Here is a 24,087-nt window from a genome sequence, read left to right as displayed (position 1 = left end):
TGGGAACATATTACTGAATTGATGGTTTATCAATTATTTTTACTAATGACTACATCTGTTAGTATGGGTAACAGTTTTGTTGTTCCCATGAAGCCTTGCTAATACAAACAAGTTTGGCAATCATCTTATTAATGGTTTCTTAGCTAGCTATATTTGTAGATGGTTATTAACAGTAGTCCCTATAGTTGATCTATAATACAGTGTAGTGTGTATGAGATGTTACAGTAGCTATACTTATTTTTTATTCACACAGTACAATGTGCTGGAGTATATGATCGAAAGTTTGAGGAGCTACACAATGATAAACATGCTGGTGGAACAACTGCTGAAGCCCTCTATAGGAAAGTTAAGACAGAAAGATCTACTATTGATGATGAGGTCATTAAGAGTGAAATACTGTGCAGCTTCTGTCGTGACTACAAAGCATGGAAATTGATGCATCCTTCTTATGCTAAGAGATTGCTAGAATTTGCAAGTAAGCCATTTCATTATTGAGTTGAAGCTGACAAAGTTGTGTCAGTTACTTAAGATGGAAGAATGATACAATACGAAAGTACTATATACTCAACTTCTTGTTCTGGCACTGCTGCATCATTTGGTAAGCATCCTTTTCAGTGAACTGAGTGCTACTCACTATTGCATGGCAAATCATCATCTCTACTAAGAAAGCTAGGCAGCTCAAACATCCTCGATCTGAAACTGGTAGAGCTGCACAAGTGGGTGTTACTCATAAATTATTTTGTTCTGAAGAAAGTGTTAAAGTTGCCTTACAAATACAGCACAAAAAGACCTATAAGCTGAAGGAAAACAATGACAAGTTAATGACAAAACTAGAAAGGCTATTGCATGACAGCTGGCATGATAATGACAGCAAAATACCCTTTAAAGAAATTTGCACTTACTTATTGAGGATGGTAAGCTTAGCACTTTAGACACTTCTTTTTTGTCCAATTGGACAAGCAAAGAGCTTCATGGTTGCCACAGCAGAGCAGATGAGCAAGCTCGGGCACTGGCTGTTTTGTACTGCAACAAGCTGGGGCAAAAAAACATACAGTGAGCTTGCTCCAATACTCAGTCTCTCTAGTTTAAGACAAACACAAAGAGTAAAGAGTAAACTTCTTATGTCTGACCATTACATGCCTGGCATAAACAATTGGGCAATTGAAAAGGCAGGTAAACGTGAAAAGGTCCCTTTACAAAATGGGATGGATGGCACAAGGGTTGCGCGTGCAATTGAATTGTATTTAGATAAATATCTTGTTGGGGAACAATTTCCCACTGATGTTCGTCAGTTTCCAGATGAGCCACCCATTTATACAACACCAGCTGAACTATCCACTTATGTTATTAAAGTGAGGCTAGACAAATTGGACTCAGCTGAAGCATATAGTTTAAATCTAACAGACACCACTGGTTTACTAAGCAATATAATTATTGGCATCATTCCTGAAGCTACTAAGGGAAACACAGGGTGTCACATTTTTTCTCTGATGATGGAGGTGGAAAAGAGGGCTGCAAAGTATGATTTGCCACTTATTGGGCACTGTACTGACTCTGCGAGCAACGCACTTAAGGCTATTATTAAGAATGCTTCACCTAATACATATAAGAACCTTCAAACTGATTTAAAGGTTTTGGGCTTGGATGCAGATGATTTTGTGTATTTTGCACCAGTTTTGCATTCGGGGTACCCATGTATTTCGTACCCTTGCTGGGATCATTCAAGCAGAACATCCGTCAGGAATTTAATGAATCAAAACATACAAATTGTTGCCGAAGTGTTGATAGATGAAATGGATGGATTTGCTAAGTACACTTTAGCATCTATACAAGATATGAAAACTTTGAAATGTAGCAACTCTAATGCTAAGGTTCGATATGCATATATCACACCACATGTGAAGCTAAACTGTGATGCAACAGTTAGAGTAATTTCAAAGGACACCATTGATGAGTTAGGCAAACATGTCCCAACAGCACATGGTACAATTTTATACTTGCAAGCCTCGTTGTGGGTACATGAGCCTTACAGAAATCAATCGTTTGGCCCTCCAACTGCTGTTGTACAGAGTTTGTGGGCTGGCATTAGCACATGGAGGCGTTGGAGGGGGTATGTTGAGCTCACCAAGGAACAAACAATTGGGTTAGCAGAAGCCATTATCTAACTTTAGAGCTCATGGCCCGTGCAGGGATCCTACACCAATTAGCTCTTTTCTTGACTTTCCCAGAGTTGGATTTAGATTCCTACTGCTTAAGAAGCACAGGAAACAAAAGTATTGAAGCTGTACATTCAATTCTTAGAGGAGGTGCTGCAAACTTGCTGATAACTTCTGCCAACTTGTCTTTTCAAGAATTTTTAAGCCGCATGATCCAGGTAATGCAGATACAACAGTCCGAGCATGCTTAACAGAAGACACCAGGAAACAACATTAAAAACACAAAAAGAAGGTGATTACATATGCCGTTAGATCAAATGAAGGAACTGTTCACAATGAGGCGTATATACACTAAGCCCACAACATATGGCCAGTTTGTAACTGATTTAAAAAGTGCTTGCACAAAAGGGGACAATCAATCAAAAGCACTAATTGAACAGCATGCCCCACAAATGGCCAGAGTTTTGAAGAAGGAGGAACAGTGGGATAGGCCATCTCTTTGTATTTCAAGGCCAGCCAATAAGGACTTGACAATTGTAATGGAAAGTGATGATATGACAGTTGAAAATGATGTATTTGACAAGGTGATAGAGCTCACCCTTGATGGTCAGTCAGTGTTGGCATCTCCTAATGATTTAACTGATGATATTACTGATGACATTGATGAGGCAGTTAGCATTATGTTGACAGGTGGTGATGATGATGGAGAATCTGAATGTTCCACTCAGAATGTCTGACGTGGACATTAGTGATACAATGCCAGTCTCATCAACGCTATCCGAAGCCAGTACAGCAAAGCACCTTTTGAAAGGTATGCAGCCATACAGAGAAAATCCATCAAAAGACAGAAGAAAACGATTTTGTGTTAGCAATATCTATGGTGATAATAGAGTACCCAGTGGCCATGACGTTCACAATTACCAATTTTGGGCAATCACTCCACAAAACAATTGCCAAAGCAAAATGCTTTGTAGTAGGACAGGTCATAAACTTATTTCATTTAGGAGTTTTATGCGAAAGTGGGAAAAAATCAAACAAAAACATTCAAGTCACTTTAGAATTGTATAGAAAGGTTGCTGTTGACAGATATACCAGAAGTGGCAAAAGCGGCTTAGTGAATGCCTGTTAATTGCTGATGTTTCACAGTTAGTAACACTACGGTCAGACAGTGACATAGTGTTCAATTACCAGAATTGTGATTGTCTACAAGGTTATTTACCATATCATGAAGATGTTGATATTGAAAGACAACAGCCGCCAGATGAGACTAAAGAAGTTGAACCCACAGAGATTGATGATAATGATGACCTGTATATAGTCGAAAAAATTTTAGAGAAGCGCTTCCATCAGCAAAGAAACCAGTATGAGTATCTTGTTCAATGGGTGGGATATGATGATCACACTTGGGAGATACCTGACAACATCCCTGACAGAATTATACAACAATATGAAAACACCATGATTGCAAGCAGAACTCTGAATAATGCTCCATATTCTTTACGACCATCAAGAAAGTTAACTGCAAAAAATGATTACATCAAAACACTATAGAACGTATAGCCATAAACATCACAGTTTTTATTTTTCTATTTGTAATATATCTGCTGCTATGTGTGTAACCGTCACTATCTCTCCTGAATCAGCACTATACTAATGTTTCATCCACTCCCACTTGATGTAAGGCTGTATAGGCAAAGAGAAGCAATCTATTATATACAGTGATAGCTACATTTATTTGTGGCTTTGTATTATGATACATATTGTCACATTTGACTATAGGCAACCACCAATACTACACACAAACGCTATTATTTTGTTAGCTAGCTGCTATCTTCAAGCTATATTTACTCTTATATTATCAGTTGCAGTCAACATAGCTTATATATATAGCTACTGCATGCCAGATGATATGCACAAAGATCAGTATGATGTCAAATACATCCACAACATCAGTAATTTTGATGTGGAATTTATAAGGAGCTTTTATTGAGACTAGAATGTCAGTAGCTCTATATTTATAATCTCTTGATGGAGGGTTAACTGAAAACACTTTTCCAGATATACATGTTCTAAACAGCAAAAAAAAGAATTTTACCAAACTATGCTACTTATGTCTGAGACTGCTCAGGTCCTGCTCACCCCAACATTATTGCTACTCCTGAAATGTCCAATATTATACTGGCTGACTCAGCTACTGGTCTGCTAAGGTGACCAAGGATTTCTTCGCTGTCAACAAATTTAACGAAAACAGCTTTCTTATGAACTGGATTTTTCTGATCTTTTCGCAAATTTTACTCTAGATAAAACTGCTGGATTAAGCTGCTTCACTCCAGGATAAAACATCACTCCCTTCACAGTAGCCTCAAAACTACAGCAATCTTCAGAATAATCTGCAATCGCCATTTGCATACTACACTAGAGCGAATTGAAGTCAGTGCAAGCCAATGCAGCAGTGTAGCAAATCACGTAGTCGCCACTGCTGTTAGCTATTACACCAGCGCGCAACCAAAATTATAAGTTTAAGCGCGCCAGTTACTAAATAAGTTACAGGTGATATATTCTGAAAGAGACGCTGAAGTCACAGGTCAAGACTCGAAAATCGCCCAAGTCAAAGGTCAAGGCGAAATTTAACCCGGTCAAGACTTTGACTGCATGCGGTTGCAGATCTACTTACAGTGAGTGCCTATGTGTCACCCCCTTGTGTTACATACAAAATTGCCTAAAAATATTTAGGCTATACAGTGAAAAACCTGTCTATTCCAGTCATCATAGGGACAAAATTTCTGACCTCATTAAGCAGGTGGCTGCATAAGCAGGTCACTTTGTACACAGTTGGCACATGTAAGGATTTTTATAATGGCCAGTTTATACAGGTGACCCCTTTATGCAATGACCTGATTAGACAGGTTTCACTGTACGATAGTCATTACGTTTATCAGTTAGGAAATTTCAATGAAATGTAACAGTTATAGGATGGTAGTAAGCTTATCTATTCATCTGTTATAGGGTGCTATTCAGATTGGTCATTCATAGTTTTTCATTGTGATGTTCTTACTACGGATAGCAATTTTTACTATCCAGATATCCTGAATAAAATGAGTCCGGATATCCTATGGATAGTGACATCATCACTTGCTATAAAAGTGCTGTATATTTTATTGTTAGTACCTTACAATAGAAACAAGCATAACATTATTAAGTTTGGTAATGTTAATTGTGGAAGCTATGTATCAAGGAATTTTACCATAATAATTGCTTTGATTTATTAGAAACTATCCTGATGGCTTCATATTACTAACCAGATAGTAAATTATTATCTGGATATCCAGGATATCTGTTTCAGCCCTAGCTCTTACTAATCTGGATTAGTAAACAAGCTTCTCTGTCATTACTAATAGTACCTTTTTCCTGAGCTGTATTTTTGTAATAATAATGTCTAGTAACTAACAAATAATACAGAGAAACACTCTTACTGGTTGGGGTAATTTTTATTCCCTCATAAACTACTATATTTTTCATTATCTGTTGGTACTTTCATGGCCATGAGGTGTTTTAATAGTTGCAAGAAATAGACAAAAATGTAACCATAATCTCTCAATTCACTGTGTCATTTTGTATATATTATGATGCTTCAGGACGAGTGCTAAACAGATTTTCTAAAGACATTGGATTCATGGATGATATCTTACCATTCCACTTTCTTGAAGTGATCGCAGTGAGTGTCTTCATCATTTGTGATAATAACATATTATCTCCTTGTTTCCTGTAGTTGTTTCTGAGGTTCTTTGCTATCATGTTAGTGGCTTGTGTAGCCAACTATTGGTTGTTTATTCCTGCTACCATCATTGTTGTGGTGCAGTTTATATTTCGATGGTTCTTCCTGCACACTTCAAGGAGTATTAAGCGGCTGGAAGCACTTGGTAATGTGCTTACTATATATAAAATAGCTGTCATAAATAGGGATAACTCATGAATCACTAAATGTATTAGATTAGTGTCTTTGTCCCAATTGACTCTACTACGTATATACGCTCATAAAGCAACACTTTAGTTATTTTACTGCAATAGTTCAACCCCTTGTTCATTATAACATTGCATGCTTGTGTATTTAATGAATCCAAAAATTACTAACTACATATATATCCTTATGTTTATTCCACTACAGCTCGTAGTCCATTATATTCACACATCTCATCCACTATTCAAGGCCTGTCTACTATTAGAGCTTATAAGGAGGAGGAGAAGTTTTCTAATAACCTACACTATTACCTCAATGAACACACCAAAGGATGGTACTTGTATCTTGCCAGTAATCGATGGTTTGGGATGAGGATTGACCTTATTACTGCAACATTTCTTGCTACAGTAGTATTGAGTGCAGTTCCTTTGGCTGATAGTAAGTATAAATAGTTTAATTAACCAGTTTTTATCTAACAAAATTAGCATAAATTTTGTGTGTTTCTTTACTTAGATCTTGATCCAGGCCTTGTTGGTCTATCTCTGGTGTATGTAATTACTTTAGCTGATATGTTTCAGTATTGTGTTCGTACTAGTGCTGAAGTGGAGAATTTGGTAAAGAAACATGACATTGGCTGTTACTCAAGCTGTTTTTGTTTTCTTAGTTGGTATCAGTGGAGAGAGTTATGGCTTATGGTCAACTAGAAAGTGAAGCAGAACTGGAAACTATTCCACATGACAAAGCTCCTCCTCTTCAATGGCCTGACAAAGGAGTGATTGAACTTCAAAACACTAAATTTAAATATGCCATTGATTATCCCTATGTGTTGAAGTCAATATCTTTTAGAATTGAATCATGTGAAAAGGTTGATAACTAATTACTATTAGACTGTGACAAGTTGTGTGTATACATTATATATTAGGTTGGTATTGTGGGTAGGACTGGAGCTGGCAAGTCTTCATTGTTGTCAGCATTGTTCAGATTAGCAGAACCAGAAGGAGTGTTTGAAATTGATGGAATACAAATAACAGACATAGGACTACATGATCTTCGTAAAAAGATGTCAATTATTCCACAGGTGATGTGTTGTGTATATTGTAGTGAGATTTAGACTAGTGTGTGTGTGATACAGGACCCAGTACTGTTCAGTGGAACTGTGAGGTATAACTTGGACCCATTCAATGAACTTGAAGATCACCAACTATGGGATGCACTGGAAGAGGTTTGATGAGATGATATAACAATTGTAGCTAATCACTACATTCAGGTACAACTGAAGGAAGTGATAAGTAATTTGGAGAATGGGTTAGAATCACAAGTGTCCGAAGGTGGTTCTAACTTTAGTGTGGGTCAGAGACAGTTGATGTGTTTAGCAAGAGCACTATTGAGGAGGAACAAGATCCTTGTGATTGATGAAGCAACTGCAAATGTTGACCTAATGTGAGTTACTAAGATGTTATGAGAAGTGAGAGCTGTATGATGGTGACATGTATTGAGTGCAGAACGGATGGTATAATTCAGGAGATGATCCGCAAGAAGTTCAACCATTGTACTATCCTTACTATTGCTCACCGACTGGAAACAATAATGGACTCTGATAGAGTACTGGTGGGTTAGGATGATAGTGAATAATTGTGTAGATGTTGTTGATTTGTAGGTATTATCTTCTGGTAAAGTGATAGAATTTGATACACCATTCAACCTCCTACAGAAACAACAGTCAGTGTTTCATAATATGGTAAAGAGAACTGGTCCTGTAGAGTCAGAAAGACTAAGAGAAATTGCTGCAACAGTAGAACATTTAAAATTTGGTACTAGATTATAATTTGATCTTTTAACACAATGATTCAATAGAATTCATGGTGAACATTTGTTTCTATAGCCATTTGGAAATTTGGAAGGAAGATAAAATTGCTTCTGCACAGACCAACATCAACTTTGCAAATACCAACCTATTTCTTGCCACAATCTGTGATTAGTAGATTCTAGTGGACCTTATCAACTCACCAGACATAGCACAAGATGTACATAAGCTCTTATTTTCAGGCTTGAAGCATTTGTGCTTGTGCTTTTTGATAAAGTGCTTGAGAATATATCACAATGCACACAAAGAATATATCTGTATGTAGCTAGCTTTCCTTTATTATCAATAAAGAGGCTATATATTTTTTAATAAATTACTTGCAAAAAAATGATTTAGAGTTGTATGTACTATAATGGTTTAATAATTATAGTGCTTCATTTTTTAGCTACTGTATATAGTTGCTGAATCTTTTGAAGTATTTGGGCTTGTGCTTGTACTTAAACATTTTTCCAAATGCTTGAGGAAGTGCTTTGAGGGTCTTATGTCTGCAACTCACTGTGTATATGATTTCACATAATTAGGATTTTTCTGTAAAATTGTTTGAGAACTATATATTTGCTTCTGATCTACACTGTGACAGTGGAACCTGTTAATTAATCAGGATACTTGAAAATGAGGAACACCTGCATAATCTGGACACTTGTATAGTTAAGGTCCGTAAGTATATATCCCTTATGGAAAATTATAATATCTTGATAATCAGTACATTAGCTACTTGGCCAGTCTTGAGTATGTGCATAAATACTAGCATCATTATTAACATTAGAAGTGCAAAGACAGAAGTGAATTTTCTTGCATTGTTATTTTCATCAACAATTAATTAAATCATGTAAATATATGCCAAGAATTTGTAACTACTGACAATGTTTATAATTACATAGCTAACTTGTTCAAGTGTATAATAAGCGAGTTCAGTTGCATGATATCCACCCCTTGGATTTGAGGTATATATTCCTTTGATCTGAGATGTGAATCATTGTCTGTGTTCTCTAAGCATAAACTTTATGGCTACTAGTATATACAAAATTTGTAGTTAGCAAGCAGGGAAACTTGTAATGAAAATGCCTTACTATTATTTAATTATACTGTTTTAGACCATACATATTGATGGTTTAATTAGTTCTCCTTTGGCACATGCCTAATATAGACTACATTAAATATCATGTATGATCACCACTGGGTCTGAGATTTTTTCTGCACCAGCTATATAGGTCCACACAAACGAGTCCTATTCTATCTATAATAATATAGCATGATCTAGTATCCTAAATAAATTCAAGCAAAACATTGGGAAAGATTGCCTTGACTCATAGCTAAGCACACAATTTTATTTGCATGCATCCAAAAAATTGTAACGGAAAATTGAAATAGACACTTTGTGCCCCATACATAGCTTCATGCCTTGCATGAAACACTAGTATATACGTACTACTAAACTTCATATACAGTGTAGATATCTACAGTAGAACCTGTCTTAGAGGCATGTACCTGTATAGAAAGGCCATCTTTCTAAAAGGGCCAACTATAAATTTCCCAAAATAGTCATTTACACACTAATCCAACTGTCAAAAGCAGCCATAAGGCCAAGAATTTATAGCCCAAAAGTGACCCAGCTTATAGACAGATTCCACTGTACTTGTAAAATGCATAATAATGTTAGTACATTATTTATAGCAGAAATTATTATTATAAATTACACAGTGGTATACAATGCACGATTTTGTAAAGCTACAGGGTTTCAATGGCCACTGTTTGTCTTTATAGCGACAAATATGTCACAAAAAGTGTACATTTGTTGGCTGTGAATGAGCTTCCAATGACAATCTGTTTAGCTATACATATTGATACAGTATTAGCTATATTTCAAAACTTGTTTAAACAATTGTTATATTCAGAGTTCAGTACTGTACTAGCATCCATGTAATGTGCTACCCAAAATCAGTAGTGAGAGACAAGCCTTATAGTGATTCACATGCACAAAATTCAAATCAATGACTATTGTTATACTGTGTGGCATGCATTGTACAAATATTATTGTTTTAATTAATGCACATGCACAGACTATAAGCCCATATTATTGTAGTCTCGTGCCCAGCCAAGTTCGCACTAATAGCACGAGCCCGGCTGGACACAAGACTAGTATTATTGGTACATTTGGCACACATAATTATAAGACAGTTGAAAAAGTTTATTTAAGCCATCTTAAGTTCAAGAGAGATAATAAATATATATATACAATTAATATTACACAACTGTTTCATTTCCAAACTCTGTGGTGCTAAGATTTAACTTTTCTTTTGCAATAGCAATTTCCCTAAGTCTTTCTGACTCTACAGGACCAGTTCTCTTTACCATACTATGAAACACTGACTGTTGTTTCTGTAGGAGGTTGAATGGTGTATCAAACTCTATCACTTTACCAGAAGATAAAACCTACAAATCAACGACATCTACACAATTATTCACTATCATCCTAACCCACCAGTACTCTATCAGAGTCCATTATTGTTTCCAGTCGGTGAGCAATAGTAAGGATAGTACAATGGTTGAACTTCTTGCGGATCATCTCCTGAATTATACCATCCGTTCTGCACTCAATACATGTCACCATCATACAGTTCTCACTTCTCATAACATCTTAGTAACTCACATTAGGTCAACATTTGCAGTTGCTTCATCAATCACAAGGATCTTGTTCCTCCTCAATAGTGCTCTTGCTAGACACATCAACTGTCTCTGACCCACACTAAAGTTAGAACCACCTTCGGACACTTGTGATTCTAACCCATTCTCCAAATTACTTATCACTTCCTTCAGTTGTACCTGAATGTAGTGATTAGCTACAATTGTTATATCATCTCATCAAACCTCTTCCAGTGCATCCCATAGTTGGTGATCTTCAAGTTCATTGAATGGGTCCAAGTTATACCTCACAGTTCCACTGAACAGTACTGGGTCCTGTATCATACACACACTAGTCTAAATCTCACTACAATATACACAACACATCACCTGTGGAATAATTGACATCTTTTTACGAAGATCGTGTAGTCCTATGTCTGTTATTTGTATTCCATCAATTTCAAACACTCCTTCTGGTTCTGCTAATCTGAAAAATGCTGACAACAATGAAGACTTGCCAGCTCCAGTCCTACCCACAATACCAACCTAATATATAATGTATACACACAACTTGTCACAGTCTAATAGTAATTAGTTATCAACCTTTTCACATGATTCAATTCTAAAAGATATTGACTTCAACACATAGGGATAATCAATGGCATATTTAAATTTAGTGTTGTGAAGATCAATCACTCCTTTGTCAGGCCATTGAAGAGGAGGGGCTTTGTCATGTGGAATAGTTTCCAGTTCTGCTTCACTTTCTAGTTGACCATAAGCCATGACTCTCTCCACTGATACTAACTAAATTACATATACTACAATATATAAGTGGTCGGTGGTATATATGATTCTTACAAGATTTTCAACTTCAGCACTGATACGAACACAATACTGGAACATTCCAGTTAGAGTGATCACGTAGACCAGTGAGAGACCCACAAGACCTGGATCAAGACCTGCAGTTGTAAAAGATATTGCATTCTTCAGATATTTGGTTAGCTATAAACATTATAAGTCACACCAACACACTCTAGGTCACCAAAGTTGTACATAAGCAACCCAGAATTAATACCATTGTAGATAGCCAAGCCAGAAGCAACAGTAGTAGACATACCACCATATATGATGTATATAGCTTAAAAGGACACTAGCTGTTTCATGATACAATACTTGAGATTCATGCCATATGACTAATAATGGCAGAAATTTGGTTAAATCATGTGCAGACACCATGCATAAAGAAATGCTTAAACATGAATATACAAGAAATGCTGTTTATATGCACATATACTTACTGTCTGCCAAAGGGACAGCAGTCAAAACCACAATGGCAATGAAGAAAGAACTGATAAGGTCAATTCTCAGACCAAACCATCGGTTGGTAACAATATACATGTACCATCCTTTAGTGTGTTCATTGAGGTAATAGTGTAGGTTATTAGAAAACTTCTCCTCCTCCTTATAAGCTCTAATAGTAGACAAGCCTTGAATAGTGGATGAGATGTGTGAATACAGTGGACTACGAGCTGTGGTGGAATCAAACAAAAACTTATTTACAATTTTTATAACTGCTTTACCAAGTGCCTCTAGTCGCTTGACATGCCTTGATGTGTGTAAGAAGAACCATCGAAATATCAACTGTATTGTGATGATGACGGTAGCAGGAATAAACAACCAGTAATTAGCTAGGCATGCCACAATCATGATAGCTGTAAACCTCATCACAAGCTACCAAATAAACAACAAAACTTTATGAAATTTATATTAAGATAATTTACTACCACTAACAGACATCAGTTCCAAGAAGTGGAATGGTAGAAGGTCATCCATAAATCCAACATCTTTAGAGAACCTGTTAAGTATCCTTCCTAATACAATATGATAGTTGAGTGGTAATTACAATATGATAAGCTTACCAACTGGGTTAGTGTCAAAAAACAATACTGGTGCTCTCAAGATAGCTCTAAACATTTTGTTGTGTAAGTTACGTGATGCAGCAATACAGATCAGGAAAGTAAGCACTGTTCTGGTCAAGACAAGGGAAATGGAGCTTAGTGTAATTCCACTATAAATACCAATCCTTTGGTTAGTATTCAAATCATATGGATCACTATCTGATGAATTGTCACTGTCCACACCACATGAATCACCTCCACTTGTCCTAATGAAATATAGTTTACACTGTCAAAAGCGTAATCCAAAAAGGGAGCTAAGATGGCATCAAAAGAATAAGTTATGTGATATCAAATGTTGGTGGCCAAGAAATAGTTACAGTAATCAAGACACAGTGTGTTGTGCAGCCAAGAAAAGCCAGTGTTTCACACCATTGTGTTATGAACAGAAAGAAATGCAACTTTCACTCTAATGTTCCTTGGACCATTTGACAGTGGAGTAGTGATGTGCAATATGTGATATATTATATAGTTATACAACGGCCACGAGTGCTCTGCCTGATATAAACGCACGAGCCTGAGGGCCGTTAGGCCCGAAGGCAAGTGCATTTATACAGGCAGAGCACGAGTGCACGTTGTATAACTGTTATGTACCATTCACCTAATAGGTGGGGAGAGTCTCATAAGACAGCTGTAATACTTATAAAGGCCAGGTTTCTAACATCGATTGTGGGTAACCAAGCCTGACGTTGCGATGACGTTCCCCCTGCAGCACTGCAGCCACCTGAGATATTGAAAGCTAGTACGCTATGGGTTATATCACTAACCTGCATTCGTTGTTCCACTCTCATCATGTAGTGCTCAGCATGCCAGCGTGCCATATAGACTAAGCACCAGATTAATCGCCATAGTGATTCTCTCAAGCAAAAAAATCAGCTAAATAGACGGTTTAAGTAAAAAAAACCTAATTACTAAACAATACTAGTCTAATTCTTACTATTCACACTGGCTAAACTCAAATCTGGTGGCATGACAAAACTGGTTACCACAATCGAACGTAAAGGTTAGTATTATTTAGAATATATTTGTTTTATTGAGTCATTATTGAAGTGGACTACAGTTTAATCTGGGCTAAGATGGCACCAGACTAGTAAGGTGTATAAGTACATTTATATATATGTAGACTAGAGTTTTGGCCACCCGCGTTGGCTTTTTCAATCGCCATTGGCTGCTTGTAAACATTATACGTATTGGTGACGTTATGGCCCACAATCGACCTTTACATGTCAGGCTATAAAAGAATTCGAGTGATCTGTGTAGTGTCTTTCCACCTATTAGGTGAGGTGTCATAGTGGTCTTCGCCACCGGCACTTGTGCTATGCTGCACAAAACCGCAGCCAGTGCAATATCTGTATATTGCACTGTGGTCGGTGCATTGTAACTTATAATGCACTGGTTGTGGTCTACAAAACCGCAACCAGTGCGTTATAAGTTATAATGCACTCGCTGCGGTCTGCAGCGGTGCAATATACAAATTATGGCACTGGCGGTGCCTTTGAACTGCCCACGCAGAGTGGTACATATTGATATATCGTGATGAAATTTTCTATATCATGATATGATATAAAATCTTTATATATATCATGATATAAGCCTAGGTATAGATTTTAGTTATAATTAGAGAAAAATGTACCCAAGATGTTATTAAACACTATACTTTTTTTTGATAAAAGAGTTTGCAATGTTGTATGCTAGTCATGTACCATGCTGTATTGTAGTCACCCTGAAGAGAATTCAAGAGATCAGCTAGAAACAAGTAACCTGTATAGAGATCAGCTACTATGGAAAGAGATAGTTCAGCTAGAAGAAATCATCTTGTAGAGTTCAGCTACAAAGAAACCACCATGTAGAGAGTTCAGTTACAAACAAATCGCCCTGTAGAGAGATCAGCTAGAAGAAGTTACCTTGTAGAGAGTTCAGCTACAAAGAAACCATCATGTAGAGAGTTCAGCTGCAAACAAATCACCTGTAGAGAATTCAGCTACAAACAAATCTCCCTGTAGAGAGATCAGCTAGAAGAAGTTTCCTTGTAGAGAGTTCGGCTACAAACAAATCACCCTGTAGAAAGATCAGCTAGAAGAAGTCACCTTGTAGAGAGTTCAGTTACAAAGAAACCACCATGTAGAGAGTTCAGCTACAAACTAGTGACCTTGTAGAGACATCAGCTAGAAGAAGTTACCTTGTAGTGAGTTCAGCTACAAAGAAACTATTCTGTAAAGAGCTCATCTGCAAACAAATCACCTGTACAGAATTCAGCTACAAACAAATCACCCTGTAGAGAGAACAGCTAGAAGAAGTTGCCTTGTAGATAGTTCAGCTACAAACAAATCACCCTGTAGAGAGATCAGCTAGAAGATGTTACCTTGTAGATAGTTCAGCTACAAACAAATCACCCTGTAGAAAGATCAGCTAGAAGAAGTTACCTTGTAGATAGTTCAGCTACAAACAAATCACCCTGTAGAGAGATCAGCTAGAAGAAGTTACCTTGTAGATCATTCAGCTACAAACAATTCACCCTGTAGAGAGAGCAGCTAGAAGAAGTCACCTTGTAGAGTGTTCAGTTACAAAGAAACCACCATGGAGAGTTCTGTAATAAATATATGTATTATATATATAATTTGTACATTTACTGATAAAATCAGAAATATTTAAAGTACATCTGCTTCATCTTTTCTTCTTCCTGTGGTAAAGAAAAAAAGATAGGTTTAAAAAGTCCCAAAGCTGGCCTATGTATACAAATACAAAAAGAAGTGAAATCTAATCCAAAACAGCCAAGCTGTAAAAAAAGAGTGCGGCCCTCAAAAAGGCTATGGTAAAAAAAGATGTGAAATCCAAAGTGGCGGCCAAGAAATGGCTGTGATGGTAGGTTAATGGTAAAATTTTAATAACAACAATTCAGGTGAATTTTGTGCCAAGACCAAGCGGCACAAAAATTCACCTGAATTGTCGTTATTAAATTTTTACCATTAACCTACCATCACAGCCATTTCTTGGCCGCCATCTTGGATTTCACATCTTTTTTCACCATAGCCTTTTTGAGGGCCGCACTCTTATTTTACAGCTTGGCTGTTTTGGATTAGATATCAAGACACACGGTAGTGTGTCGTGCGGCCAAGAAAGCCAGCGACCACACCATGAGTATATTTACAGGAAGAAAGAAAACAGCTTTTTCACACATGCATAGCTCCATGGCCCCTTCTCCAAAGCACACTAATTTTGCATTATAGCTGTCCCCCAGGTAGGGTACGCCGCACAGCAAATTTGATTAAATTCGCAACAGTCATTTGCGAGATATGGGCGTCCAAAATTTCATTTTAATTTCTTCATTTTTTTTCTTCTTCTTATGCCGTACGGGCGATACGGGGGCTTCGATTTATTTTCACACACTTTGCAAAAATTGCTATAAAATGTAAACGTGTACCTCGATTGCCTCGATCTTTGGCACAAATGAAGAACGTGTAACGATGGATTCACGTACCAAGTTTGTTGTAAATCTGAGTAATATTCAAGGAGTTATGGACGCTTATTCATGTAAAAATAGATCAAACTTCTGTCACGGCTACAGGGTAAACCAAGTATAGAAATAACTTGAAAATTGGTGTGTAGATAGGCTGATCATCGTAGCAGTGCCTTTTGATAGTTTGAATAGCAATAGAGTTACAGCGACAAAGTTATAAAGCAAAAACTAAGCAAGTGTAAAATCGCGGGATCGAGATACTCCAATAGAGCAGTCACCACAGGGTAAAAAAGGTGTGCAAAAAATGTCGAGAAAAAAACTTACCAGAGTTCGAACCAGGGACCTCCATACCTAACACCTGCATCCTTAACCACTGAACCACTGCTACCTTGACTGATCACCTCACTTAATTTCTGCTTATAAATGAAATTTCTAGTTGAAATCTGCTTATAATCAAACGTTTATAATTTCATAGATCTACCAATAGAAGTACTAGATTGTTCTAGAACATTCTGTGTATGTTCTATTAGAAGTCCTCAAAAAATGTGCACTCTATTAGAGTATTACAATAATATTATTGAATTAAATCATGCAATGAAATACATTTATAAGTCTGTCTTCAATAATCATCATTATATCTACATAGAAAAGAAGAAATGTGAGTAAAAACAAACCTCAAAGTCAGCCATAGGCTGGTTTTGGGGCCTTATAAAGTACAAAAAGGAGTGAAATCCACACAAAAACAGCCAAGCTGTGAAAAAATGGTGCGGCCTTAAAAAGCCTGGGTGAAAAAAGTTGTGAAATCAAAGGTGGCGGCCAAGAAATGGCTGCAATGATGTTAATGCTAAAAAATTTTAATAATGGCTGTGTGCATTGTTAAAATTTATTATCATTAACATCATTGCAGCCATTTCTTGGCCGCCACCTTTGATTTCACAACTTTTTTCACCCAGGCTTTTTAAGGCCGCACCATTTTTTCACAGCTTGGCTGTTTTTGTGTGGATATTGTATCGTGATATATTGTGTGCAACAATCATGATAGGAAAGTATCCTATATCGCACACCACTACAGTGGAGCTTTCAGACCACTTACAAATTTGAGGCATTTCCAACATTTCCAACAACTCGCTTACAAAAAAGCTATAAACAGCAAATGTGTAACTAGATTGCGTTTATATGTGGGTAATTCATGGTGCAAATCTGATATTTTCATGTGCAGAGTTAACCATTGTAGCAGTGCCTATTGGTGGCTTAAAACTAATATCAAGACACATGATAGTGTGTCATGTGGCCAAGTACAGCTCGTGCGGGGGTCTGACAGACAAGTGTGCATTTTTCACGAATTCGTAATTCAATAGTGAAATAAGCCAGTTTTGCTGTGGAAACTCCCTCAGGGAAGGGCACCTCCTATTTTTAAATTCCACCCAACATCACTGATATACACGCCTTTAAAGTTTCTCTTATTTTTCGTCTTTTTTAAACACAATTCTTCCTTTTCTTTTCCCACACTCTAGAAAAATTGCAAAACTCACACATGCTTTATCAAAGTAAACGATAGTGTGTCGTGCAGCCAAGTACAGCCAGTACAGATGCACGACAGACAAGTGTGTATTTTACAGGAACCAAGAAAACACCATTTTTACGCATCCTTAGCTCGATAGTGCCTGACTGGAAATCAACCCTTTTTGCTGAGGTAACTCCCTCGGGGTGGGAAACCTCCTGTTTCAAATTTGAGCTGAATCCTCCAAGCCATCACTGAGATATGCATCTTCAAAGTTTGTCTTAGTTTCTTTGTATTTTTCTTCTTATTCTTCTTCTTTTCGCAACACTTAGAAAAATCACTATAATGTGCGCATGCTTTAGTTGATTTTCTTGAAATTTGGAGGGCAGTACGAACGTTATGTGGCACATTCACAGTCCAACTTTTGTACATGTCGGATAATAAACAAGGGAGTTACACGCGATTTTCGAAAAAATGTGATAGCAATTTTTGTCATAGCCACAGGGTAAACCGCTTGAAGGAATGACTTGAAAATCGGTCTGTACATGGAGTAACTATCACAGTGCAAACCATTTGTAGTTTGAAAGAAATCGCATGCATTAACCAGTCATGGAGTTATAACAAAAACGTCAACTATGTGTAAAAAGCACATGATCGAGTTTTGTGTACGAAGTTGCTATTGTTCCAGCAGCCGGAAATATATTTCGAGGGCTATTGTTCCAGCAGTCCACCAGATTTCTCTCACTATCAAACACATACATGAGCTAGGGGTTGACACACGTCTAGTAGTATTCCCTGAGTATTCGACTTTAGGACACGAGACCAGTTGTTCGCCACAGGTCTTGTCGGGTTCAGCTTTAGTGTCATCTTCACCTTTGTCTTCAATATATAGAAGTTATTCCACTCGGATACATGTAAGGTAGAAACTAGGGAGGTGGGGAGGTGGGTAGCTGGGGGCCATGTAGCACAGTGGTTACAACTCTGGGCTCACATACTGGAGGTCCTGGGTTTGATTCCCAGTCAAGGACTTTCTGGGTTTTTTCCATTTGAGGACCCTTTTTGTCCCTAAGTTTTATTTTTATTCACGTGACTGCCGGAACAATAGCAACAGCCAAGAAAGTATTACTTGCCACATCCACCAGACACACTATTTAATGGAATCAGCTGAAAATAGGTAGGTTTACAAGGAATCAGATTAAAAATCAATGAAAGTCAACTAGGTGTAACAAGCGCACGATCAAGATAGTCTAATAGTGTAGTCACCCTAATAAAACATTCAGCTACATCATAGGTCTATCTTTTAGAACGTACAGCTACAATCAAGTCACCATGTAGAGAGTTCAGCTAACTTCCACTCATCCAAAAGAGTTCAACTACAAACAAATCACTCAGTAGAGAGTTCAGCTACAAATATATCGCTGTAGACACATTATGAAGACAGTTCAGCAATAAACAAGTCACCCTTCAGCTACAAACAAGTCACTCTGTAGAGAATTCAGCTACAAACAAGTCAATGTGTAGAGAGTTCAGCTACAAAGAAACTACCCTGTAGAGAGTTCATCTAAACAAACAACAAGTTACCCTATAGAGATCAGCTACAAACAAGTAAACCTGTAGAGAGTTCAGCTACAAACAGGTTAATTTATACAATGTTCAGCTACAAGTAAGTCACTCTGTAGAGAGTTCAGCTAGAAACAAGTCACCCTGTAGAGAGATCAGCTAGAAGAAGTCACCTTGTAGAGAGTTCAGCTACAAAGAAACCACCCTATAGAGAGCACAGCTACAAACAAATCACCCTACAGAGAGTTCAGCTACAAACAAATCACCCTGTACAGAGAGAAACAAGTCACCCTGTAGAGAATTCAGCTGCAAACAAATCACTCTGTAGAGATTTCAGCTACAAACAGAGATCACACTGTAGAGAGTTCAGCTAGATACAAGTCACCCTGTAGAGATATCAGGTCACCCTGTAGAGAGATCAGCTAGAAGAAGTGACCTTCTAGAGAGTTCAGCTACAAAGAGCCCACCCTGTAGAGAGTTTAGCTAGAAACAAGTTACCCTATAGAGAGATCAGCTAGAAACAAGTCACCCTGTAGAGAATTCAGCTACAAACAGATCACCCTGTAGGGAGTTCAGCTAGAAACAAGTCACCCTGTAGAGAAATCAGCTAGAAGAAGTTACTTCGTAGAGAGTTCAGCTACAAAGAAGCCACCCTGTAGAGAGTTCAGCTACTCTGTAGAGAGATCAGCTAGAAACCAGTGATCTGTAGAAAGTTCAGCTACAAAAACAAATTACCCTTTAGATAGATCAGCCAGACAAAGTAACCCTGTAGAGAGATCAGCTAGAAACAAATCCCCCTGTAGAGAGTTCAGCTACTGTATAAACAAGTTACCCTGTAGAGAGAATGGCTAGAAACAAGTCACCTTATAGAGAGATCAGTTAGAAACCAAACACAATGTAGAGAGATCAGCTACAAGCAAATCACCCTGTAGAGAGTTCAGCTACAAACAAGTTACCCTGTAGAGAGATCAAGTTGCCCTGTAGAGAGATCAGCTAGAAACAAGTCACCCTGTAGAGAGTTCAGTTACAAACAAATCACCCTGTAGAGAGTTCAGTTACAAACAAATCACCCTGTAGAGAGTTCAACTACAAACAGATAACTCAATAGAGAGCTAAGCTAGAAACAAGTCACCCTGTAGTGAGAATCCTGTAGAGAGTTCAGCTACAAGCAAATCACCCTGTAGAGAGTTCAGCTACATTTCAAGTCACCCAGTAGAGAGATCAAGTTATCCTGTAGGGAATAATTGGCATACAATAAATATAATTTGTATAATTACTGATAAAATCAAAAATAGTTGAAGTATTAAAAATCCACTTTAAATCTTTTTCGTGGTAAAGAAAAAGAGATAGGTTAAAAAAAAACCCAAAGCCAGCCATAGGCCAGATTTGGGATAAACAAATACGAAAAGAAGTGATATCTAATCCAAAACAGCCAAGCTGTAAAAAAAAATGTGGCCCCCGGAAGGCTATGGTGAAAAAAGATGTGAAATCCAAGGTGGCGGCCAAGAAATGGCTGTGATAGTAGGTTAACGGTAAAAATGTTAATAATGACAATTCAGTAGCGGCACCAAATTCACCTGAATTGTCATTATTAACATTTTTACCGTTAACCTACCATCACAGCCATTTCTTGGCTGCCACCTTGGATTTCACTTTTTTTTCACCATAGCCTTTTTGGGGGCCGCACTCTTTTTTTACAGCTCGGCTGCTTTGGATTAGATTTATATATACTCAGTATTACCAATGTATTATCTGGAATAAATGTTTTGGGCAACACCACAGAGCCTTGCTTCCATATTATTAACCACCGAGTTATTGCAGATAGTTATTTACCTCCTTTTATAAGTCTTACCAGTCATACAGGTTCTACCAGTCATACAGGATTATATTGCCTTCATTTTCCACATTAAGTTTTTTTATAGCCTGTAAGTTTTCACCCATATGAATAATGCAGCAGATAATACACACAGCCATGCCATTCATTATACACTATACAGAACAATTTCAGTAAACAATGAATTCCCACAGCTGCTTGCAATTAAATCCATTCTGCAGTCAGCTACATAAGTGTGCTCCTGATCTACTATAAATGTGTACAGGCAAAAGTTTGAATTCTTGATACAAGCATGCAACCAGTTTCATCACTTACCAGTTAGACAACCACCAGTCAGCAGCTACAATGTTAACCTAAGTAATAACCATCTTCACTACACTACATAAAACATATCACACAACTTACTTCCGCTATTAAGAAAAGCACTATGACGAACAACAAGAAAAAGTTGTTAATTCCTTCTCGTAAGTACACATAATAAGTTTTGTTAGAAATAGTTCCATGAGCTCTCTCCTCTTCTGGTACCACATTACGTTTGTTCTATAAGAAGATATATAGTCGTTTAATGAGTTGAAAACTAACCCCTTAACTCTACCTCTTCTGTTTTCTCTGCAGCACCATCATCAGGTAATGACACTAATGAGAACAAGGATGGCGTAGTGTGTAGTGACACCTCATCCAGTACTGACAAATAATTTTGATCATGTTCACCCTCGGAGTGTTTTGATCTAACACGTCTCCTTGCCTTCTCCACTGGTAACAATTGTGCATGACTTGACCTTCTCTCAGTTTCTTCATCTGTTTCTTCTGTTACATCATCACATTCCTCTACTACAATATCTAGGATTGGTAAATCTGTTGATTTTCTATTATCCTCTACATCATCAAATAGTTCAGTAGGGTCAACACCACTTGATGTTAAGTCCTCATAATTTCCATATCCTTGTACACATCCCTACTTAACATGCAAATAACATCACTTTGTCTAGCTCAACACACAAACCTCCTTCAGTACTAGAATACGATCTGCATGTTCGGCATATTGTAACTGATGGGTCACTAAGATCACCAATTTATCAGCTAACACTCCACATATACACCTTATAATCATAACACCACTAACATCTACAATCCATTTCTACATTAAACATTCTATACCTATCAAACAGGTGTCTGCTCACTGTAGCATCTACTGCACTCAGAGGATCATCCAACAACATGATGTCACTGTCCCTGTACACAGCCCTACATACAACATATTACACCATCACTACTTCTCACATGGTCTACACAAACCTGGCAAGGTTCACTCTAGCCTTCTGACCACCACTAAGGTTCACTCCTCGTTCTCCTATCAAAGTCTCATCACCAAATGGCATCTCATTAATGTCCTATGACATGAAAATATTAAAGGGCAATTTGTGTTTCTCTTATATAACCATAGAGCAAATATTCTGACCATAGAGTTACGCATGTTCTTACTAAATGTGCACAGCAGACAAATGAACTAATGCTACTACCAGCCTTAAAGTACTGAATGGCTTTAAGAGCCACTCATTCTGGGTGTTGAGACAAGCCTGAATGGCCATTTCTGGCCTTAGTGAGGACCAATTGGATGGCCTTGTACAGCTTTCCAAATGTTTTCTGCGTTGATTATAGTGATGCCAATGCAGCACCATAATTCATCATCTCAGTCCATTGAAGCCTACCCGGTGCCACTCTTTATCACCTATGGGAGGACCGGACCAGACTACTAGACTACACTCTAGTGGTATGGATATAGGATATTTTCCTATCATGATTATTGCACAGAACATATCACGATACGATATATATATATATATATATATATCACGATATACAAACTCATCACTCAGCTTGTGTATTTACACTGATGACACTTGTAGCACTGGTAACATTGTAAGCTCATTTATCATTTATCAAAAAAGTACAGTGTACAATGACATCTTGGGTACATTTTTCTCTAATTATAGCTAAAATCTATACCTAGGCTTATATCATGATGTAAAGATTCTGCATCATATCACGATATAAAAAATTTATCACGATAAATCGCACATCACTACTACACTCCTCAACATTTCTATCTCATTAGGCCAAAAACTTAACAGGCAGCCACTACTATAGAGAATGTTCTGAAAAGTGATAAAGGTGATCATTGGCGAAAATGTCATTCGCATGCTCACAACCTTTGGTAAGCCTACAAGTAGAAGGAAAAAATAGGAATTTTCAGTCTGATTAGAGATCATAACCATAAAAAAAAATAGTGAAACAAGGGAGGTCACCTACACCCGCAGATGGACGTTTAATCCCTACTTCAGCCTATACCCATGACTGAATTAGGGATTAAATGTCCACTCTGCAATCAAAGTAGCCACTATGAAAAATACGAACGATTTCCATTACGAAGGGAAGCCATCACATGCTACCGCCAAATTGACACTTTTGCTGTCATGCACTTATATATCTGCAGGTGTAGACAACCTCCCTTGTTTCACAACTTTTATGGCTTCAACCCCTAATCAGACTACAAATTCCTAATTGTTTCTTCAACCTGTTTGTTTATACCATAACTATAACTAATGAACCTGCACATACCGCATCAAAAGGAAGAATGATGACAGGCATGCCATTAAACCAATTTGTGTGCCCCAACTATCAATTATTAAGTTCCATTTCACTTTGCTTTAAACTACCATGGATTTTCTGTCCATTTGAACATTACGTATTACATTAATAACATGAATTACAATGCAGTTCGCAATATGATACATGGTACAAAATGTTCAAACTGACAGAAAATCCATAGTGTGTTCAGCCTATTACACAGTGTTACAAATGAGGAACACTATGTGAAGGACCTTTAATCCATTACGTAGGGAAGCCATCATGCTGTGCTACTGCAAATTGGCACCTGCAAAGATAAATGGGAGGACACAGGTAAGGCCATGAAGTATGCATTGGACATACATACTGCAGTATAAAAGGCACCAGTTGGGCTGAAGTAATGTCTCTTGTAGCATTAGCGGTTGTTGAGTTATGCTTGTCTGAAAGCATCAGGCAGGCAGAGCAGGACAGCAGTTAGTCAGTCAGAAAAAAATTAAATTATGTAGGAACTTATTGGAAGCGCTTTAGGCTACTCTGTAGACAATTTTGGGC

General features: G+C 37.5%; 2 protein-coding genes across 5 annotated transcripts in view; one reads left to right on the top strand and one right to left on the bottom strand.

Moving 5' to 3' along the window:
* LOC136268426 (ATP-binding cassette sub-family C member 4-like) overlaps positions 1–7,970 on the top strand; it is a 29,248-nt gene extending 21,278 nt beyond the window's left edge. The window contains exons 20-29 of the mRNA XM_066063767.1: positions 5,792–5,871; positions 5,926–6,076; positions 6,322–6,552; positions 6,628–6,728; positions 6,779–6,979; positions 7,037–7,192; positions 7,247–7,336; positions 7,382–7,554; positions 7,617–7,722; positions 7,772–7,970. Coding sequence (XP_065919839.1) covers positions 5,792–5,871; positions 5,926–6,076; positions 6,322–6,552; positions 6,628–6,728; positions 6,779–6,979; positions 7,037–7,192; positions 7,247–7,336; positions 7,382–7,554; positions 7,617–7,722; positions 7,772–7,939 — 1,457 coding nt within the window. The 3' untranslated portion in view covers positions 7,940–7,970. The remainder of the gene's footprint in view (positions 1–5,791; positions 5,872–5,925; positions 6,077–6,321; positions 6,553–6,627; positions 6,729–6,778; positions 6,980–7,036; positions 7,193–7,246; positions 7,337–7,381; positions 7,555–7,616; positions 7,723–7,771) is intronic.
* A 2,210-nt stretch (positions 7,971–10,180) lies between these two features.
* Positions 10,181–24,087, bottom strand: part of LOC136268211 (ATP-binding cassette sub-family C member 4-like) — a 32,175-nt gene continuing 18,268 nt past the window's right edge. For 2 of the 4 annotated variants that reach the window (XM_066063488.1, XM_066063489.1), the window contains exons 14-29: positions 22,204–22,298; positions 22,066–22,152; positions 21,911–22,007; positions 21,503–21,862; positions 21,313–21,447; positions 21,223–21,260; positions 12,520–12,764; positions 12,392–12,471; positions 11,899–12,331; positions 11,459–11,559; positions 11,204–11,404; positions 10,991–11,146; positions 10,847–10,936; positions 10,629–10,801; positions 10,461–10,566; positions 10,181–10,411 (exon numbers count right to left, since the gene is read on the bottom strand). In XM_066063488.1, coding sequence (XP_065919560.1) covers positions 10,223–10,411; positions 10,461–10,566; positions 10,629–10,801; positions 10,847–10,936; positions 10,991–11,146; positions 11,204–11,404; positions 11,459–11,559; positions 11,899–12,331; positions 12,392–12,471; positions 12,520–12,764; positions 21,223–21,260; positions 21,313–21,447; positions 21,503–21,862; positions 21,911–22,007; positions 22,066–22,152; positions 22,204–22,298 — 2,586 coding nt within the window. In that variant the 3' untranslated portion in view covers positions 10,181–10,222. Of the gene's footprint in view, positions 10,412–10,460; positions 10,567–10,628; positions 10,802–10,846; positions 10,937–10,990; positions 11,147–11,203; positions 11,405–11,458; positions 11,560–11,898; positions 12,332–12,391; positions 12,472–12,519; positions 12,765–21,222; positions 21,261–21,312; positions 21,448–21,502; positions 21,863–21,910; positions 22,008–22,065; positions 22,153–22,203; positions 22,299–24,087 lie in introns of those variants that run through there. The other 2 variants (XM_066063490.1, XR_010706916.1) reach the window with 2 other exon arrangements.

The sequence above is a fragment of the Dysidea avara genome, chromosome 10 (assembly GCF_963678975.1).
Source record: "Dysidea avara chromosome 10, odDysAvar1.4, whole genome shotgun sequence".
Lineage (NCBI taxonomy): Eukaryota > Metazoa > Porifera > Demospongiae > Dictyoceratida > Dysideidae > Dysidea > Dysidea avara.
The sequence above is the reverse complement of the archived record's forward strand: the minus strand, read 5'-3'. Positions and strand labels throughout refer to the sequence as shown.